This window comes from Oncorhynchus clarkii, chromosome 17 (assembly GCF_045791955.1).
Source record: "Oncorhynchus clarkii lewisi isolate Uvic-CL-2024 chromosome 17, UVic_Ocla_1.0, whole genome shotgun sequence".
Lineage (NCBI taxonomy): Eukaryota > Metazoa > Chordata > Actinopteri > Salmoniformes > Salmonidae > Oncorhynchus > Oncorhynchus clarkii.
The window spans coordinates 58,746,764-58,768,965 of NC_092163.1; the positions used below are offsets into that span (position 1 = coordinate 58,746,764).

At 43.2% G+C, this 22,202-nt stretch overlaps 1 protein-coding gene across 1 annotated transcript in view; it reads right to left on the minus strand.

The window, feature by feature from the left end:
* The window catches only part of LOC139371187 (rap1 GTPase-activating protein 1-like), a 79,604-nt gene extending 58,740 nt beyond the window's left edge, over nucleotides 1-20,864 (minus strand). Inside the window, exons 1-2 of the mRNA XM_071111354.1 lie at nucleotides 20,812-20,864; nucleotides 13,055-13,090 (exon numbers count right to left, since the gene is read on the minus strand). Of these exons, the coding sequence (XP_070967455.1) occupies nucleotides 13,055-13,090; nucleotides 20,812-20,855 (80 nt within the window). The 5' untranslated portion in view covers nucleotides 20,856-20,864. The remainder of the gene's footprint in view (nucleotides 1-13,054; nucleotides 13,091-20,811) is intronic.
* Between the last annotated feature and the right edge of the window lie 1,338 nt (nucleotides 20,865-22,202).

Sequence of the window (22,202 nt, forward strand, 5' to 3'; positions counted from 1 at the left end):
TTTGATTTGATTTGATTTGAAATTCTCTACTTCCTGTTTGCGTTGTCTTTCTAAGTACCAGAAGCATCCACTAGGGGGAAAATAACACCATTGCACACAATGAAAATCCAATTGAACCATTGTAATAAAATAATCTGTTACCTTCTAACAGGATGGCAGCACACCTGGTATAATGAAATTGTGCCACTATGAAATAAAACATATCAAGAAACAAATAATGCCCTTTCTATTTTTATCTTTTGTCTCTAGGATGCTTCAGAAAGAAGAACAACAATCTCTGAGATTGGTCTCAGAAACACCTTAGCAGCTCCTTGCTTGACAATTTTTAGTTCTACTTTCCTAACCTTTTTGTCAGTACTGGGAAAGGTTTTTACCACAAGCCCGACTGGCCAGTCATTTCTGTGTGCCTGACTGTCTTTCAATAAGACAACATCTCCCACTTTTACATTTGGCTTTTCTGCTGTCCATTGTCTGCGTCTCTGCAGCGTTGTAAGGTACTCCTGTCTCCACCTTTTCCAAAAGGTGTCAGCGAGACACTGGACTTGCTTCCACTTTTTCCATTTCTCTCCTTTTTCTGTGGGAAGAGGGACATCCCACTCACTCTGATCAGAAGAGAGTTCTCTGATTAAGGCTTTACCTTGCATTGTTATTGGAGCCACGAACCCATGGGGGTCATAAAGACTATTCACTGTGGACAGGATGACTCTCCGCGTAAAAGGCTTCTCATTGTGGGACACCTGGAATGAGAAGGTGTCCGTTTCCAGGTTCCAGGAAAGTCCCAGACTCCGTTGAAAGGGGAGAGGATCCACTCCTAGGTCCAGATATTTTAAGTCTTTCGCACGGTCCTCCATAGGGAAGGCTTCCATAACTGTTTTGCTATTGGATGCAATCTTGTGTAGTTTCATGTTGGACTCCGCCAACATTGCTTGTGTTTTTCTTAGAATGTTGATAGCTTCTTCTGTAGTAGCTACTGATGTCAGACCATCATCGACGTAGAAGTTCCTCACTACATATTGCTTGGGTTCTGACCCGTGTTCCTTCTCACCCTGTAGCGCTGCTCGTCTCATGCAGTAGATGGCTACGGCTGGTGAAGGGCTGTTCCCAAATACATGGACTTTCATCCTGTACTCAGTTATGTTTCTATCTGGGTTGTTATCTTCATACCAGAGAAACCTTAAGTAATCTCTGTGATCCTCACGTACACCAAAACAGTAAAACATTTGTTGCACATCTGCTGTTAGTGCAATGCAATCCTTGCGGAAACGCATTAGGACACCCAAGAGTGTGTTGTTTAAGTCTGGACCACTGAGCAGAACTTCGTTAAGTGACACTCCTTGACACTTAGCACTGGAGTCAAATACTACTCGTATTTGTTCAGGCTTTTGTGGATGGTAAACACCAAATATTGGCAGATACCAACGTTCTTTGTCTCCCTCTAGTGGCTGTGAAGGTTCGGCTTGGTCGTTATCCAGCATCTTTTGCATGAAGTCAATAAAATGACGCTTCATGTCAGGCTTTTTGTCTAAAGTCCTGCGAAGTGATGTGAGACGGTTCATGGCCTGCTCCCTGTTATTAGGGGGGCGACGTCTAGTGGGGCGAAAGGGTAGTGGAGCCACCCAGTTGTTTCCATCATCCTGGAAAACCTGTTTGTCCATAATGTCCAAGAAGGCTTTGTCCTCCACTGATGGTGCTGGTTTAGCATCGTCTTGTGTTTTGTCGAACACGGAACATCCCAGGCTGTCTGTGTTCACAGTTGTGATTGGATCTCTCGAGTGCACTGTAGAGGGAGAGATGTGTTTCTGAGCTACGCTGTTGTAGTTCTCTTTTACCTGGATGATGTCAGGGCAAGGGCTCAGATAGGATGTGCGACCATTTTGAAGTATGTTTGTCCTGAACACGTTAACATTGGCTGGTCGGTGAGCCGTTCCCAGACAGACCTCACCCACGATGACCCACCCGAGGTCGAGTCGCTGTGCATAAGGAGTGTCGTGGGGCCCATTGATTTGCTCTCGTACCTTGTGTACCCTTAAGATGTCTCGTCCTAAGAGCAGGAGGATGGGAGCGTCTGGGTCCACTGCTGGAATTTTGTCCATAACTGGTTGCAGATGGGGATGATGATACGCAATGTCGGGGGAGGGAATCTCCATCCTATCGTCTGGCATCATATCACACTCTATCAGAGTAGGGAGAGTGATCTGCATGTGTCCATCTATAGACTCCACCATGAAGTTGACGGCTCTCCTGCCCGAAGTCTCTGTTACCCCAGAACACGTCTTCATGGTGTATGGAGCAGAGTTGTCATTGATGTCGAAGAGACTGAAAAACTCTGTCTTGGCCAGAGATTTGTTACTCTGTTCATCAAGCACTACATACATTTTGACAGCTTTCTCTCTTTTCCCAGCCGGATAAGCTTTGACTAGGCATATTTTTGAACATGATCTTGGATTGACTGCCTCACCACAGATCTCTGTACACTTTGAGGTGACAGATAGAAGAGCATCGTCACCTTGCTCCCCACCATGCTCTTTCTCTGCTGTAGCGGTGTCTGTATATGAAGGGGCTGGGCCTGGATGCAGAGCAGCAAGATGCCTGTCGCTGTCGCACTCAGAGCACTTGATTGAAACCTTACAGTCTTTAGCTCTGTGCTGAGTTGACCCACAACATCGGAAACAAATGCCATTGTCTTTGAGATATGATTTGCGCTCATCTAGAGTTTTGTATCTAAACCCACGACACTTTTTAAGAGGATGAGGCTTGTTATGTATTGGACAGTGATGGTCAGGGTTTTCAACCTTTGTCTTACTGGGTTTGGTTTGGTGGTCTGAGGCCTCAGATGACACATCTGTCTTGTATACAGTCACAGGTGTCTTGCTGCTGTACCTGGCAGGTTTCTCACTTTTCATGGGCACCTGGTTAGTTGAGGTGTAGAGGGTGAAGCTGGGGTCATTTCTAATTTTCGCCTGATTCCTGATGAATCTCGAGAAGAACGAGAATGGTGGGAATGCTACCCGATAGTCCTCCTTATATTTGGATCCCTGTGCTATCCATTTTTCTTGTAAACTGAATGGAAGTTTCTCTACAATAGGGTTTACCCCCCGAGATGTGTCCAGATAAGCGAGGCCTGGAAGGTACCCTTCTACTTTAGCACACTCCAGTTCGAGAAGAATGTCACCTAGTTCTCTTAGTTTGTGATTGTCTTTGTTAGCCAGTTTTGGAAAATCCTCAATTTTCTTCAACAGTGCATTCTCGATCACTTCGGGTGTACCATAGCACTCTTCTAGTCGTTGCCAGACCATGTTAAGTCCTGCTGTTGCGTTGAAAATTTGGACAGATCTAATTCTGTTTGCTTGCTCAGGCGACTCTGCCCCTAGCCACTTGGTAATTAGATCTAACTCTTCCCCGGCTGATAAATTCAAGTCTCTGGTCGCATTGAGAAAGGATGCTTTCCATGCCCAATAATTTTCAGGACGATCATCAAACTTCAGGAGTCCGGAACTCACCATCTCACGGCGTAGGAGGTACTTGATGAGGTCTGGTGCCACTTGTGACTCAGGGAAGTTTTGTGTGTGTGACTGGAAGTGGGCTTGTTTTCCATTTCCACCATGCTGCTGTTCATTCCTTTTGAACGGAGAGTCTCTGCTTATGCTCCGTTGTTTGCTACTTTCTAGATTGTGGCATGTAGCTGGGTCAACACCAAGCTCTTGTTTCTCCACTTCAAATGGAAGTTCAGCAAAGTAGGGCCTAGCATGTTGTTGCACATACTCACATGTACGTTGGACTGGACTTAAGGGCTGTGTCCCTGTGTCTAGTTCTTTGCGAAGCTCTCTGCGTTCTGATTCTACAGCTTCTTCAAAGGCTGCAGCTTCAGCCAACGCAGCAGCAGCTGCTCTCTCAACTTGGAGAACATATAAAGTTGCCTCGAGTTCAGCTTTTTGCTTCATCACAGAAGCTTCCTTCTCAGCATAGGAAACTTGTGCACGCGCTGCGTCTGCCTTGGCGCGTGCTTTGACGGCTGCAAAACTCGCCGTTGAGGATCTGCTTGACTGTTTTGATGACCTTGATCTTGTAGATTGAGACTTGGTCCCAATGTGCTGAAGAGGCTCTTCCATCTCTCTCTGTTGAACACCTGACTCTGGTTGTTGCATCGTAGACTGCTGGTCTTCCCTAGGATAAGAGGCTTTGTTGGCTGATGAACGTAGAAACATAACCACCGTGTGCAGTTATTCTTGAGCTTGAGCCCGCTGTGATGATGTTTTTTCACTATTCTGCCCTTGAGTTGCGTTCCCATGCAAAACTAGACAGATAGCTAACAACTAAGTCTTCAATAAAACTCCCAAGGCGTGACTTTTCTTGAATGAATATATTGAAAACGTTTATGTTGTGAAACTGCAAAATACAGAAAAGAATATACTTTAGTATTCAATTCACACCGACAGTAGCTGTACATTATACATTTGAAGTTGCATAAATACAAAGCACGCGCTAAGGTACCATGCATCTGGCATGATGCCAAACCATATAGCTAATTGTTACTCATATGGTAATTAGCTCCTTTCATTACTCTAATAATGTACAACCATTTATGTAGAATAACAAAGCATATTACACTAGGAACAGTAACAAACTACAGTATTGTATATTTTACAATTCGTTTGCATGACGCACGAGCAAAGTAATACAGCTAACGACATACATGAAAAGCATTGCAATTTGTGAGTAAATGCAACCAACATTGACATGTAAGCAACTCTATCAATAACAAGATTATAACCATTAGCTAAATGCTTGAATTGAACTTACAAACAAATATTTTCCAAGGCTGAAGCGTGACAAGAAATAACTACATTGAAAGACCTGCACCGTAGCGTTGTTTGTAGCTGCTTCTATGCGTGCAGAACAAATTCTCTACTTCCTGTTTGCGTTGTCTTTCTAAGTACCAGAAGCATCCACTAGGGGGAAAATAACACCATTGCACACAATGAAAATCCAATGAACCATTGTAATAAAATAATCTGTTACCTTCTAACACAGGGGTGTCAAAGTCAAATGGACGGAGGGCCAAATAAAAAAATCAGCTACAAGACGAGGGCCGGACTGTTCGAATGTTCATTGAAAAATTTTTAAATGACGCATATAGTCTAGTGAACCTAATTGAACCTACTGAAAACCTAACAAATATATTACAATATGATCAGATAAATAAAGCAATATTTTCTTATGGCTCTGTCAGTAATCTTTAATTTTCAACAGACACAAAAGACAAATTTCCTTTATATAAATATCCCCATAACATGAACATTAAATGAAAGAAACCGGTATTCAAGGCACCATCAGTAGACTATATTTTCTATTTTAGCAAAAGTGGGCTAAATTTACTTCAAAGAAAAAACAATAATAGCAATTTTCTATCATCCACTCAACTGAAATATTTTTAAAATATAATTGGATTGAAATACAAAAAAATAAAGTGCAAAAATCTATTAATCAAAAACAACACTTTGTTTAAGGAGAAGTAACATGCAGTGAAAACAAATATTAAATTTTAACTTTTAAACTTGAACTGAGTAAAAACTCTAAATATGTGATTGCACAGTAATGTTCACTTGTTTGAGGTTGAGGGTGATACTTGGTGGTGTCCCATCTTTTCCACAAGTTCATCAATGTTCGGGGTAAGGCTCTGAGCTGAAGAAATCCTCAGAATTGAGTGGAGGTGTTCAGCAGTAAGTCGACTTCTGTGTGATGTTTTGTTCAGGTTCATCAAAGAAAACAGTTGTTCACACAGGTATGTGCTGCCAAACATAGACAACGTTTGAGCAGCCTGGATGCGCAGCTGGGGCATTGTGCCGGGGAGGAAACGGGCGAACTCCGCAGCACCCACTGCCGCATATTTTGCCCTCAGTGCATCATTGCATTGGAGGTCAATCAACTCCATTTGGAGGTTTGGTGGTGAGCTTTCCACGTCAACAGCAAATGGGTTACCGAGCAGTTCCAACCTGCTTTTTTGTGCTTCAAAGTCAGCAAATCGGCGTCGAAAGTCAGCGGCAAGCATACCTATTTTATCAGCCAACTGTGTGCTCGGGAACGCACTGGTAGAGAGCTTCTCTTTCATGGTCTGGCAGCTGGGAAAGTGGCTCAAATTTTCTTTCCGCATCTGCGTCTCCCACAGAGTCAGTTTGGTTTTAAATGCCTTCACTGTACTGTACATATCAGAGATGACACGATCCCGACCCTGCAGCTGCAAGTTTATTGCATTCAGATGACTCGTAATGTCACACAGAAAAGCCATTTCACACAGAAACATTTCGTCTCTGAGTTGTGTTGTGTCTTTCCCTTTGCTGTCCAAGAACAGACAAATCTCCTCACGAAGCTCGAAACATCTTTGAAGCACCTTTCCCTGGCTTAGCCATCGCACCTCTGTGTGATAAGGCAAATCACCATGCTCCGTTTCTAACTCCGTCAGAAATGCCTTGAACTGGCGGTGATTCAAACCTTTGGCTCTGATAAAGTTAACTGTGCGCGTGATGATGCTCATTACATGCTCCATTTTCAAGGCTTTACCGCACAACGCTTCCTGGTGTATGATACAATGATAAGCTGTCAGCTCACCTGTCGCGTTTTCCTCTTGCATCTTTTCCCGTATCTTCGCCACCAGTCCGCTCCTGTGTCCACACATCGCAGGTGCTCCGTCGGTTGTCAAACCCACGAGTTTTTCCCAAGGCAGCTCCATCTCATTTACACATCTTGACACCTCTTCATACAAATCATGCCCCGTAGTTGTGCCATGCATAGGACGTAAAGCCAAAAACTCCTCTGTCACGCTTAGGTTGGAGTCCACTCCGCGGATGAAAATTGACAACTGGGCAATGTCAGAAATGTCGGTGCTCTCATCCACAGCCAAGGAATATGCAATAAAATCTTTTCCCTTTTTCACAAGCTGCTCTTTTAGATTGATGGACAACTGGTCTACTCTCTCGGCAATGGTGTTTCTGCTCAGACTCACATTTAAAAAGAGTTGCCTTTTTTCTGGGCAAACTTCGTCACAAACTTTAATCATGCAGTTTTTGATGAAATCCCCCTCCGTAAATGGCCGGGCTGATTTAGCGATCTCTTCTGCCAAAATAAAACTGGCCTTGACAGTTGCGTCCGCGTGTGTGTCCGCGTGTTTCGTTTCATAATGTCGTCTCAGATTATACTCTTTCAGTACCGCCACACTTTCTCCACACAGAAGACACACAGGTTTTCCAGCTACCTTCGTGAACATATACTCCGACTCCCACCTTGTTTGAAACCCCCGGTTCTCAGTATCCACCTTCCGTTTTGCCATTTTTGATGGGTATCTGAAAGTTAATTTTACTGTGATGCTGACGACTGCTGTGCCAATAAATATTGAAATGAAGCAGCCTACTGCTCGGTGCGTCACCTTTGCATTGTGGGAAATGTAGTATTGGTGCGTGTAAAAGATCTGCGGGCTGCCGGCTTGCTGCGGGCCGGTTCTAATAATAAATCAAGATCATCCCAGGGGCCGTAAAAAACCTTCTTGCGGGCCGGATGTGGCCCGCGGGCCTTGACTCTGACATATGTGTTCTAACAGGATGGCAGCACAGTGGTACTTAATGAATATGATGTCAATTCGGTTGTCATCTGAGACATTCTCATCAATGATAAGATGACAAACTCTACAGTGGAAAGTCTACACAGAGTTATCAGATTCACATGGAATTGTTGTTCAATTTAAATGTTTGAATAGGAAATTATTCGTGATGGGATTTAATGTGATTTTAGCTTCTAAAATGTGAGATTTGATTCCATAAGGTAGGGCTCTGCTCAATCAGTGGCCCACCCCTGTGAAGGGACATGGGCTATAAAACTTTTCAAACACGCCCTCCTCTAACCTTCCTATATAAAGCCTTGACGACAATATAACCATCTGTTCCGTTGACGACGGTCTGATGTCAGAATGGTTCAGATAATAACTACAGAACGAAGCCAACATCATGATGCGTGAGCTTTGGTTGCGAATGGTATGAACTTTGAACTCTTATTCACTTCAGAAGTGATACCTCCTAGCCGTTGAGTTAGCAACAGCAGCTGCAAACGCAGGTTAGGAAGGAACAGACAGAGTATCCCGTCTACCACACAACGACGTTACTACAACGTATCCAATTGACCACCAGAGACATTCTTCAAAGGACAAAGGACTTGGTTTGGCAACATGGCCTTCCATCTACCACCAACCTACTGAAGCGCAGCAGAGTAAATATTTATTGCATTTTCCTTTTCCAAATGGGCGGTAATTTAGAATGCATAAGATACTGTATTTACGATAGCACAGCTTCGCCCTTTGTTCCTTAGTCTTCCCACTCTTTCACTCAAACCCAGCCCCTTTTCTTTTGTGTAACCAGCTGTCATATCTGTTCCACCCGCCAGGGACGTTTTCCTTTATGACGTAATTTGTAATCAAATTATGATTTAATTATGTGTATGTGCAATTCTGTGTGATTAGTTAGGTATTTAGTAAATAAATAATTAAACCCAATTTTGTATTGCTGATTCAACTTGTTAGCCAGGGTTCGTGCAGATAACCAGGAATTTACAACTTTCAGATGAGACTGAATTAAGATGACGATTAATATTGACTGCTATTGATGTAAAATATTACTAGGTCTTTAAGAGTTTATTTGGAAGATAACAGCTCTATAAATATTATTTTGTGGTGCCCCGACTCTCTAGTTAATTACATTTATATGATTAGCTCAATCAGGTCATATTAATTACGGAGAAATTATTTTATAGAATAGCATGTCATATCACTTAATCCGGCATAGCCAAAGACACAACACTACACACTTGAATTCACCCGGCGGACGCTACTCTGGCAAATCCCCTGTGCTCATACTTAACCAATTCTATCGACCCTTGATTAGATGAGAATTACCTCCAGACTATAGGGAAGGCTCACAACTGCAAGGGACATTACTCCCTCAATGAGTCTCATCTTACTGATTAATAGCATGAATATATGGACCCTGAGTGGAGGCCCTCTTGACAGATTAACTAGATCACAGTTTAGTGAATGCACTCTCAAATGCAAATGCAGAAAGCTAGATGCCGCAAATCAGCAAGCCTCTACGGCGGGAGTGATGGGAGAGGGGAGGGATGGAAGGGAGTGAGGGAGGGATGGGATGAAGAGGACAGGACACACTGAGGCACAAAAGAGTTTCCTCTTCAATCCACTCAACTAGACGCTCAAGGGAGGCATTTGTTAGTGATATGTGTTGTCGCTGAGAAGCATTAACCTACATGATTAGATGGTATTCACAGCCCCATGCATTATCATGTCATCAGATATGAGGGGAAACTGGAGAGGGAATGTGATGAATTGGCATCGAGTCATTAAAAAGAATGGGAAGGGAAAGTGCACATCGCTTTAGACCGCTCCCTCCCTATGTCAGTCTTCAACACATAATCTTCCTAAATTATGATGATGCACGTAGATGATAATTTAAAGGTAAGTATTCTGGTGGAGACAAATAATCCTTGACTAGTAATGTGGGTGCTGGTGATTGGAGAGTTTCTCCCTATGGTATCTACAGTAACCTATATAACTATAACAGGGCCCATTGGGGATATCAAGTTGGTCATATTTTATTTAAAACCTGCAGCTGTCCGGTATTGTGGGGATGGGATTGGCACACCAGTTGAACAGGGCACGATTGGTGCGATTATCAAAAGGGGCGGATGTGTGTGTGTGTGCCTCCCCCTCCAGCTGCCTGCTGTCTAGCATGCATTAAACAGAACAGGTGCTTAGACAAGAAGTGTAAAGACTTCTGCTCAACAAATTTAGTTCATTGTTGCGTTAGAGGTCTGTATTTTCTACAACCTCCACCAGAGTCACCTCGTGGTAATGGAGGTCATACAATCAAATGGGTTTTATCTAACTAGCCTAGACACCACTCTGTCTGGGTCACCACTCAAACTGAATGCTCAGTGAATACTCAGCTTTCTCGACTGTCCTCATGAGGCCTAAGAGTACATGCTCAGTGACTTACAGTACCCCCAAAATAACCAGACCCCATTCCGATGTATAATCCGAAACACTCAAGTAATCAGCATCTTAAGCACTCCCAATAGCAATTGAATAAGTGAGTTCCGCCCTCACCTTCTTTCTGTGTCATTAGAGATGCCAAGAGGACTTACATGGACCAATTTGAAAGGTAAGACACACTGACACTGGTGCCCAGATCCACAATTGTTCTCTCTGTGGCTGGGTTCAGCTTTCCCCTCAAGGCCTGCATTCTTGCATTTGGGCAGATGGCAGCCATTACAGAGGAACTCAGGAGTAAGACATCCTGGTAATGAGGTCCTACTTCAGCTCCCCCTCCTCATCACTCACCATCACTTTATGACTTCATGACACAGCGCTCTGGGGCTTGAACGGCAACAGGGTGTCGGCAGCAGTCAGAGATACCCATGGGGTTCACTGACTCGCACACACACACGCATACTCACACACACATGCCCATACCACCTCATGAACACTCTCTAACCCCCACACAATCAAATTGTTATACACACACAAACGGAGTACTTTACCATGGTTTATAGCTGAGTTATGTCCTTGGGGAAGTGTTATTTCCAAAAGCAAGACTAACACAAAAAAATGACTAACACAAAAAAATGTAATTCAGAAGAGTCTGTATGGTTATATATTCAGCATGGCAGTGAAGAAGATTTACAACTATTTCACTTCAAGAAGAACATTGAAGAATGTTGAAGAACATTATGTTCATGATTGATCATTAACCACTAGAGGGCACTTGGCAGACATACGCTGAGGGATAAAAAACAACACAACCTATATGGACGGAGTTTACTATGTAGTGTGTGTCAAGTTACCATTATCACTGCTAACCATAAGAGGAAAAACAACACACACACACACACACACACACACACACACACACACACACACACACACACACACACACACACACACACACACACACACACACACACACACACACACACACACACACACATACCCCTCGGCATACCTGTCGGCTGCTGAGAGAAAGGATGACTGAGGCTCTGATGGATTTAAGAGGGATGCGACAGCATACTGTGTCTGTTTTAAATCTGCTCTGGTAAATCTGAGTATCAAGCTGCTATTCTTATTCAGTGACAACTTTCAGTCCTTTATAATGGAGATGGAGTCAGTCTGGGACATCCTTCCTATGACTTCTTAGTAAGTCATACATGGCCAGCCTTCCTAAATGATTTATAGCAGTGATGAATGCATTTAATAAATACAGAAGAATGCTTGTCTTATTTCTAAAAAATACAACTTTCTCACATACAAACCCAAAAAGGGCTTTTCATGACTATGGGTTTCTTATCTGCCTGCAGGTAGAGGCTGATATAATCGAACATAATGACTTACTGAGTGCAGCAAGAGCACTGCTCAGAGCAGCACTGTTCAGAGCAGCAATGTTCAGAGCGGCACTGTTCAGAGCGGCACTGTTCAGAGCGGCACTGTTCAGAGCGGCACTGTTCAGAGCAGGACTGTTCAGAGCAGGACTGTTCAGAGCAGGACTGTTCAGAGCAGCACTGTTCAGAGCAGCACTGTTCAGAGCAGCACTGTTCAGAGCAGCAATGTTCAGAGCAGGACTGTTCAGAGCGGCACTGTTCAGAGCGGCACTGTTCAGAGCAGGACTGTTCAGAGCAGGACTGTTCAGAGCGGCACTGTTCAGAGCAAGACTGTTCAGAGCAGCACTGTTCAGAGCGGCACTGTTCAGAGCGGCACTGTTCAGAGCGGCACTGTTCAGAGCGGCACTGTTCAGAGCGGCACTGTTCAGAGCAGGACTGTTCAGAGCGGCACTGTTCAGAGCAGCACTGTTCAGTGGCTAGAAGGCATTCCCTTCCTTTGGTGTCCCGCTATATTAGCATGCGCTACAGACCTGTTTGGAACACAGTGCAGAATGAACCCCCACATCCCCTCTTAATTAAATTCAGCAGCAATACGGGCCCAACGTTACCCTCTGATGGTCTTTCACCCTGCACCTCTATTGACCCTGTTCACATCCCCCCATCTTCACCCCTCTCCCTCTCTCTTTTCAGCATATTATAAGCCCTTTCCAAAGCTCTTATAAGATTGCTTTACACGGAGATATTACATTTCAGATTCTAATGTGCTGTGTCAAAGGTAATCTATTTCATGCTTAAACACTGCTTGGCCAAAAACGGTACAGACAGTGGTAGAGTGGCCTAGATACATTAGGGTCCGGTGAGACAATAAGCACTCCCAATCTCTTACTACTCTCTAGTACTATGTTAAATCACTCATGTTTCACCCTGTGGCAGTGGTAAAATAAGAATGTATCTGTAATCAGACTGGGTTGTGAGTGTGTCTCTTTGTACCTGTGAAAAGGACATGTGTGAGACACACACACAGCTCCTTGCCCGCCCTATGCCACCCTGGCAAAAGGAAAGATGTCTGATAAGTGCAGGCCTTCTTTCCAAACGCTCCATTTCTCTAGCACCCTCTCCATCTGTTACCGTGCCTGTATTTACAGGGAACACATCTTTCTCTCATGCTGCCAAGGATGGAATATTACATTGCCCTCCTCAATATTAATTATGTTACCAGATGGCCTGATCCACAGCCATGACATTAGGATTCCTCAGTGCCATATATGTTACTGCCTGATGTAGCAGTTTACTGAAGGAATCCCAATTGTGGCTACAACAGCAGTATGGCACATTGAGCATAGACATATGTGGTACAACATACACAGTAAATAAAGACATCGGCTGACATCCATGTGATGTTTCATGCCTTGTTATTCTGACTGTAATCAGTACTTAACCAGGGGTGGACAGCTTAGCTGGATAAAGAAAGCTACTGTATAAGGCGGCCTGTCTTAGAAACATCTTAAATTAATCTGCAGTACTTTTAAGAGTGATCTAGAGCCACCTATGCATGATATTAAGTTATCCCACACAACATTAACTTAATTTCTGAATGTCAAGGAGAGGGGGAGGGGGGTAAACTCACCATAGACTTCTGGTCCTGGAGAAGGTCTTGTCGACACTAGAAAGAGAAAGCACAAAGAGCGATATCAGATCAGACTTCTTGTCTCCCACCATCTTCACTGGTCTGGTTTAATCAATGGGTTCCACTGAGTGTCAAGTCATACCAGACTAAAGAAGAGTCTAGAACAATGCCATAACCAAATGACTACAAACTGACTGACTCAGTTGGTAGAGCGTGGCTCTTGCAATGCCAGGGTTGTGGGTTCCATTCCCATGTGGGACCAGTATGAAGATGTATGTACTCACTACTACACTCTGGATAAGAGCATCTGCTCAATGACTAAAATGTAAACAGAGTTTCATCTAAAAAGGTGAAAGCATCAGGGATTTTGGCTGAAAATATGCCTGTAAAAATCATAATTTAGAACAAGAATTTAACCGTAGTCTGTATTTAAAACAGCATCAACCTCCATGAACCCATGGCACCAGATTAATGGGTCAATAATGTAATCTCCCTCTGCCTGACTACCAGCCGATGGGCACACTCTCAGGTTGAGGCTGGCACCATCTCCTAGATGAGTAGGCAGTCTGGCTGAGGTGCCAGTCAGACAGTCAGAGCCCATTGTAGTGCCCAAGATATGAGAAAAGCCACAGCGGATAGGATGACGAGAATCATAGAATTAGAAATTAGAATACTATAATGGACATGAACCTTCTTATGATGGGATAAAGGTCAGCCATTTTGGTCAGGCGGTGGATCAATCATGGTTTTCCTGTGCTGTGATAAGATATTGTGTAAATCAATGAATTTGAAGAATTTATCTGCACTGCATGTTTGTTAGCTAGCTAGCCAGCCAGTTTTAGAGGAATTATTCAAATTAAATGCCAATATGCCAACAGAAAATGCAGTCAATCCACAGCCATACACTGGCTGAAATCAATTGATGATAGGACTTAGACAAGATTTAAATGCAACTAGTACTGATATTGTATCATATAATAGCACTCACATCTTTCCAAGAAAACATTGAGACATGCATGCCTAGCTTCCAATATATGTTTTTTACATTTCTGGTCTGTTTACATATATTTTAGAGGCTATTCATACAGAAAATGTGTATAAACTGTATTTATAATGATATGACAATATTTTAGGTTGACAATAATTATTTTACACAATTTCTGATATATCACATGCTTTTTATTTTCCTGCATAAGTAAAATCAGGATTTTGTTTCTAGGGCCATTCATTCCAATTAGACTAGTTTGGATTTCTCCCTGGCCACAATGGCTGTCACCAACCCATTCGGAAACTTAAAGGGTATATGACATAGCCCCTCTAGTAATTTAATAGGATCTCTATGGATGAGATAGATAGAGCAACAGCCCATTTTATTCTCTTGGCCATTTACCATGGAATTGTTTTTGGTGTTTGCACAGAGAGAGATAGTGGTTCAAATTCTGACTACATTTACCATGCTGCATACAAATCAAACCGGGCAAACGCTCTGCCTGGATCAATCACAGGAGCCGTCATGGAGTAAACGCTGAATAAATGCTTAATACGGTCAATCAATCAACTGCTAATCACCACTTATCCCTGCCCCCCTGAATCCTAAGCCAATCAAACAAATGTCTGTCATTCATAGCAAATCAAACTCAAACAAAAGCCATCCATCAGAAAGTATCAGAGAGAGAGATGAAATAAAAGGTACAGGTACCCTTCACACACCCCATCAACAGGAGATTAGTCTTTAGAACACAACAGGTATTCTAGGTTAATATAGGATGGCACAGCAGATTGAATATGCTTTTGTAGTGAAGTCTTACAATCTGCTGGGCATAACTAGCATACTGCTGCAGACCTCATCAATGCTGACTAGGTGACATTGGATGGATGACATTCATCTACCCTACCTTTCTCCCTCTCTTTTCATACAGGCCCTATCAGGTTGATGAATGAGACAAGCGACGGCCCCTGAAGCAGTTCAGATTTTCCAATGCCAAGCCAGTGACCCAACGTGGATCCTAATAGGATACTTTAAGCCCAGCATGGTTTAATATTATCTCCCTTATCTAATCTATTCTGAGGGCATTTTCTACAATTTAAAGTGATCCATTCATGCCTTGTTTGAGTTCTAGGGGATATTAGCAGCAGAGATTAGATGAATCCCTGTCCTGAGGACAGGACAGTGCATAGGGATCACTGCCGTTACTACGCTTTCCAACCAAGGAGCATGAATTGAGGAGCAAACTGAAGTCGACAGGATATTCATCAACACTTGGAGGACAATGAAATTAAATAAAAAGGCTTCTTTATTTTTAAAAGTAGAACGAACACATGTTGGCTTCTGGCCTTCTTAAGGGTTTTAGGACAGGACAGGCAGGAGGAATGGTGAAACATGCTTTAGATGTATGGGCACATCTTGCAGTAGAATGGCTGTGCCACTGGATGGCTCAGTGGAGCTGAAGGTTCAGTCTGGAACAGGAGTTTTTTTGCACATTAATTGGGGAGGATGGGCTCATAGTAATGGCTGGAACGGAATAAATTGAATGGTATCAAATACATCAACAACATGGTTTCTATGTGGTTGATACCATTCCATTCCAGCCATTATTATGAGCCGCCCTCCCCTCAGCAGCCTCCTGTGGTCTGTAGAGAAGAGTGATAGGTTCCCTCAGATCTCCTCTTTGTCTCTACATGGCTGAAGATACAGTATGAGGAACTACAGCTGAGGAGATGAGGAACTACCTATAGAACGACTACCTGTTTTATAAGATAGGTAATGTGAAAAATGCAACATTTTGCGTAACAATCCAAAAACCAGAACCAACTGTTAAACTCTCTCGCAAGATGTGTTTATAGTTGTGTTTATACAAACAAGTAGTCCCACCTCATTGTTACAGTATGACATTCTGCACAACTTGAAAGCTGTTGTAAGACAACAGGAAACGGCCATTCACGTTCTGCTTGTGTTTGACTGTTAGCAATAACAAATATCAGGCTGTCACTCAGGAGTCGCTCTCTGCTCCTCTTTCGACTGACTGAGGGGAAATCTCTGTTTTGGTGATAACGGTACACAGTGGAAAACACTCCTGCACAAAAACAATGTCACAACCAGGCAGCCAGCATAACAATAATAATAATAATAATAATAATAATACAGATCATGGTATCAAACCAACCATAATAATATAAAACATTTATTTTTATCTTATCAAATAAATGTCAGTAGCATAATTAGGAAGTTATATCTAAAGCCTACTGAATCTAGGGGTTTGTCAAGGGAATCATACTGTCTTGCATGACACCTTTATCTTTCAGCGTGGACCTATAGGCTATGTGTGTGGTTGTGTGTGTGTGTGTGTGTGTGTGTGTGTGTGTGTGTGTGTGTGTGTGTGTGTGTGTGTGTGTGTGTGTGTGTGTGTGTGTGTTTGCGTGTGTGTGTGTGTGTGTGTGTGTGTGCGTGCGTGTGTGTCAATATGCACTCTCATGTCTGACTGCTATATACACGGAACAAAAATATAAACACAACATACTATATTGTACAATGTTACAATAACACACACTTTTTGGGGTGTTTCCTCTTAGAATGTACAACTTTTATAAATTGCTTATATGCAAATAAAAAGTAGAAGGAAAATACATTTTTAGGTACAGTAACACAAAGATAGGAGCATTTCTGTAATGTAATATATGATAGTCAGCTATGCATACAAAAAGGACAATGTCACCTTTACCCTCTTTATGTTGGGATAGGGAGAGGAAAAGAAAAATCTAAAGATAATGAGACCCCCCCAACTCCTTCCCTCCTAGGGTTGTACTACTCCCTCCCTGCCTATCTCCGTAGCTCCCTTATGTCCCAGGGTTGTACTACCCCATCTCCCTCCCTCCCTCTCTTCCTACCTACCTCCCTCCCTACCTGCCTCCCTTCCTCCCAGGGATGTACTACTCCAGGGTTGTTCTAGCTCATGGCTAAACTGAAGGTTGAAATGTCCTTTGTTACATTTTCAGGGCCTTCTTCCTCTCAAGGATTTCTCTTGATACTAAAAGCTAATGTCCCTTTTGTAAAATGAACAAATAAATGCATACAGTCAAAGAAAACTAATAGAAAACCATGTCCAGCCTGAACACTCAAGTATGTACAGTGTACAGTGCATTCGGAAAGTATTCAGACCCCTTGACTTTTTCCACATTTTGTTACGTTACAGCCTTATTCTAAAATGGATTAAATAGATTTTTTTCCTCATCAATCTATAATCATAATGACAAAATGAAAACATGTTTTAAGAATTGTTTGCAAAAAATAAAATATTTACATTAGTATTCAGACCCTTTGCTATGAGACTCAAAATTGAGCTCAGGTGCATCCTGTTTCCATTGATCATCCTTGAGATGTTTCTACAACTTGATTGGAGTCCACCTGTGGTAAATTCCATTGATTAGACATGATTTGGAAAGGCACACAACTGCCAATATAATATCCCACAGTTGACAGTCCATGTCAGAGTAAAAACCAAGCCATGAAGTCGAAGGAATTGTCCGTAAAGCTCAGAAACAGGATTGTGTCGAGACACAGATCTGGGGAAAGGTACCAAAGCTTTACTGCAGCATTGACGGTCCCCAAGAACACAGTGACCTCCATCATTCTTAAATGGAAGAAGTTTGGAACCACCAAGACTCTTCCTAGAGCTGGCGGCCCGGCCAAAGTGAGCAATCGGGGGAAAAGGGCATTTGACAGAGCTCCAGAGTTCCTCTGTGGAGATGCGAAAACCTTCTAGAAGGACAACCATCTCTGCAGCCCTCCACCAATCAGGCCTTTACGGAAGAGTGGCTAGACGAAGCCCCTCCTCAGTAAAAAGCACATGACAGCCCGCTTGAGTTTACCAAAAGGCACCTAAAGGACTCTCAGACCATGAGAAACAAGATTCTCTGGTCTGATGAAACCAAGATTGTACTCTTTGGTCTGAATACCAAGCGACATGTCTGGAGGAAACCTGGCACCATCCCAACGGTGAAGCATGGCGGTGGCAGCATCATGCTATGGAGTTGTTTTTCAGCGGCAGGGACTGGGAGATTAGTCAAGATCGAGGGAAAGATTAATGGAGAAATGTACAGAGAGATCCTTGATGAAAACCTGCTCCAGAGCGCTCAGGACTTCAGACTGGGGTGAAGGTTCACCTTCCAACAGGACAACAACCCTAAGCACACAGCCAAGACAACGCAGGAGTGGCTTCGGGACAAGTCTCTGAATGTCTTGAGTAGCCCAGCCAGAGCCCGATCGAACATCTCTGGAGACCCCTGAAAATAGCGGATCTGAGAGGATCTGCAGAGAACATTTGGATAAACTTGTCACGTCTGCTCCCGCTCTTCCCTCCCCCTGGCGCTTGAGGGCGCCAGTTTACACTGCATCACGCACTCCTGCATCACGTACTCCTGCCATCCATCACGCACACCTGCCTTCCCTCATCACACGCATCAACATTATTGGACTCACCTGGACTCACTTATCTCCTGTTTATTTCCCTCCTATATTTGTCAGTTCCCTGCTCTGTTCCCCACTGCTGCATTAATTGTTTTTTGTCAGTATTACTTTTGCTGATGCTGTTCCTGTCTGGTGCCATGTTCGTTATTATTAAATGTTTTACTCCCCATACCTGCTTCGTCTCTCCAGCGTCATCCATGTGACAAAACTCCCCAAATACAGGTGTGCCAAGCTTGTAGCGTCATACCCAAGAAGACTTGAGGCTGTAATCGCTGCCAAAGGTGCCTCAACAAAGTACTGAGTGAAAGGTAATATTTCAGTTTTACATTTTTTGTAAATTTGCAAGATTTCTAAAAACCTGTTTTTGCTTTGTCATTATGGGGTATTGCATGTAGATTGATTAGGGAAAAAAAGCAATTGAATCCATTTTCGAATAAGGTCCGAATACTTTCCGAATGCACTGTACAGTAATGTCAGCATGGCTTTTCACCATGCCTTCTATACAGTATTCCTTATTCTTCCCTGAGGCCCACACCTTCTATAGGGTGCAGTATAGTATTTTGAACCATGTGACTGATCTGAACAGTGTTGTTGTGTTTTATTTCTTCATATGGACAAAGGCTCTATGTATTAGTGTTCTCGCCCTATGTATTATTGTCCCCCAGTGTCCTGAGTACCATTATCCATTTACATGCTCGGGGAGGCTGTGTATGGAAAGATGCATGCGGTTATAAAGATGTGACAAAAAACAAATTAGAGGAATAAAATCTCCATTAACAGGGCGACAAGCTCCATTTCTCAGAGTGCAGATGGCGGTCAGTGGGACTATCTAATGTGCTCCACTACTCAGAGCTGTGTGTGTGTGTGGGTGGGTGGGAGTGTGTGTGTGCGTGTCTCTGTGTGTGTGTACACATGAATGTGAATGGTGGTTCCTCCCCCACTTCTATAGCTGCGTAAACCTGACGCACAAAAATATCTAAGAATCTCACTCTATCCATGGAATTCACTACAGTGCCAACCACAGCATTTAGAGCCTGAACAATCGGTTGATGCTTGGCTGGAGGGTGGGCGATTGTGTTAAAACAGTCTTGACGATCCAACTTTGAATCAAACTGTGTCCATGGAACTCCACACACACTGTACTGTACTATTCACACAGGGCCTAAGGGTCAGCCAAAGGCTTAGTTTGTACTCTGAGTCTCATGAGTGAAATGTTTTCCTGCATGTAGCTGTCAGTGCCCAGGGCCAGGGCAACATAATGATGGAAGTTAAGAGTTATTCTTGTGCCAAGGGGTTTCGATGCAGCTAGTCTACACAACATCATACATCCTTGAATGCACATCATTTCTGTGCTAAAGTGTGTAATTTACAGTAAAAACTCACTAACCAACATTCATACCATTATAATGCATTGATGTAAGCCACATCTAGCTCTTCATATGCCACCCACCGACCACAAAAACACAATTAATTGTAACAGATCTGTCAATGTGTGTTTTACACAGAGACCGTACACTATATAGAGACTATTATTTATTTTTATATATTTTTGGAGTACTTTTTTACCCCTTCTCCCCAATTGGTAGTTAGTCTTGTCTTGAATGCGATGCAATGCCTTAGACAGCAGCGCCACTCGGGAGGCCCCATATAGACCGGTTTAACAACATCCCTTGAACTCTTGTCCTCATCAATGCAACAAATTCCCAGCAGCATCTAACAGTACCCTGAATCAAACCTAAAACCTATGGTGAACCTCTGTCTCGCAGGCAAACAAATAAACATACACACACCCACTATGCCTAACTTTCCGGTGCTGAGAACAAAAACAATAAAACTCACTGGTTGGTCATAAATGAAAGATATTACTCTCCAACACACATTACTATTGTAATTTAAGAGGTAATGATCACAGTGGTAAATGTGTGTTGGAGAATATTTCATCATTGCCCCTCTATTTCTATCTCCAACTCAACTCCTGTTTCATTGAGCTCATTAGGAAATCACTTTCAGAGCTAATCATAGATGTTACCGAGCTGTAGTTCAGAGCAGACACTGTTGTCTGACCTTGGTATCTTTCTCTCAACTGCTAGTCTGCTCAATATCTAAAGCATTATACCCCAGGTGATCTCATTAGATCTCAGGCCTAATTCTTCAGTGATGGAGTTAATTCCATACCAGGTATTGCTATATATAACACCTATCCATTACTATCCCCCACCAAGGCTATTTCTAGCCTGCCGAGCGACACACATAAGTAAATGTTATCTGTTGTCCGAATGGCTTTCATCCTTACCCTCCATATGCTCCGAAAGTGAAGCTCCTCTTTCTCTGTGACATCCTACTTGCTTGGGCTGCTGATGCTTTCTGGGGAGAATGTCCACATCAGTGGAGTTCACAGCAAGTGAGCAATGGGAGCACTCATACCTCTCCCCTCCCTCCTTCCCTCGCTCTCCCTCCCTCCCTCCTTACCTCCTCTCTGTTATACTCTTTAAACTCTCTAGGCTGACAGAGGCTGTGTGTTTTACAAGACTACATTTCTGTCAATAAGCATCACTGCCTGCCACCTCCCTCTCTCCTTTCTTCCTTTCACCCTCACTTTTCTCCTCCGTTCCCTCAGTAAGTCATATCTCCCTCAGACTAAGAGAAAGGTGCGTCCAACAATTCCGTTGCCCTGGTAACGAGCAGGTGCCCCTCTCTCCCTCACTTAGACTAAATTCATTTCTATGCACTCACATGTCCTCAATTCCCATCCTCATCCTAAAAAGAGGTAACTTCTTGTTTCATCTTAAAACCTCAGTCATATTATTACTAGAATAGAATATGCAATATGTTCAATAGAATATGCCCTTTACTCAAGTAGTCTTAATATTGTACAAGGGAAAACATGTGCATTCATTAGTAGCAGCAGCCAGATTCAAGGCTCTGACAGGTTGAATAGTGGAAGAAAATGACTTGCACTGAACTTGTGGTAATCAGCTCAACCCTACTGGAAATTGGAATCCCATTAATTTTTCCTACCCTACAGTCAAGTTAGACAAGTCTACATAAAAATAACCCAGCAAACTAAAAGGTTAAGGAGGTCAAACCCAAACAAATAGCATTGCATCTCACATAGAAATGTGGATTGTACAGAAAGCTGGCTAAGGGTGTGGTGCAGGTGGAGTATCTGCTGACAAGAGTGGGTCCTAAGCCTGTCCTAAGGTCAACCAAGGATAAAGGGATGGATCACCCTACAGATTCCTCTTCTCCCTTCCTCTGCTCTGCCCTCTATATAAGTAGATTCCCCTCTAGCCTGCCTGCTGTCCTGTGGTCAGAGCGTCTTTTCCAGGAGTGTCCTGTCCAGGTGTACAGAGCAGCCTCTCCTACTCTCTTCCCCTTCCATCAGCTGTGAAAAGGGAAGGGTACGTTAGCATAATTAGTCTGTCCACCAGTCTCAAAATGCCACGGTGCTGCTTGTGCTCCTATTAAAGTGGGTCAGACGCAACGTTGAGACGGTCTCAGACGGCAACAAGGGCAGCACAGTAATGAGCGACTGCCCTCAGAGATGGGGTTGAGTACACCCTGAGATGCCTCTATATAATAACATGTTTCTCTACCATCTGACAGAGGTGACTTACAGAACCATAAACTATAAAAAATAAAGAGTCACACACGCCATATATAAACTCCCAGTAATTTATTGGG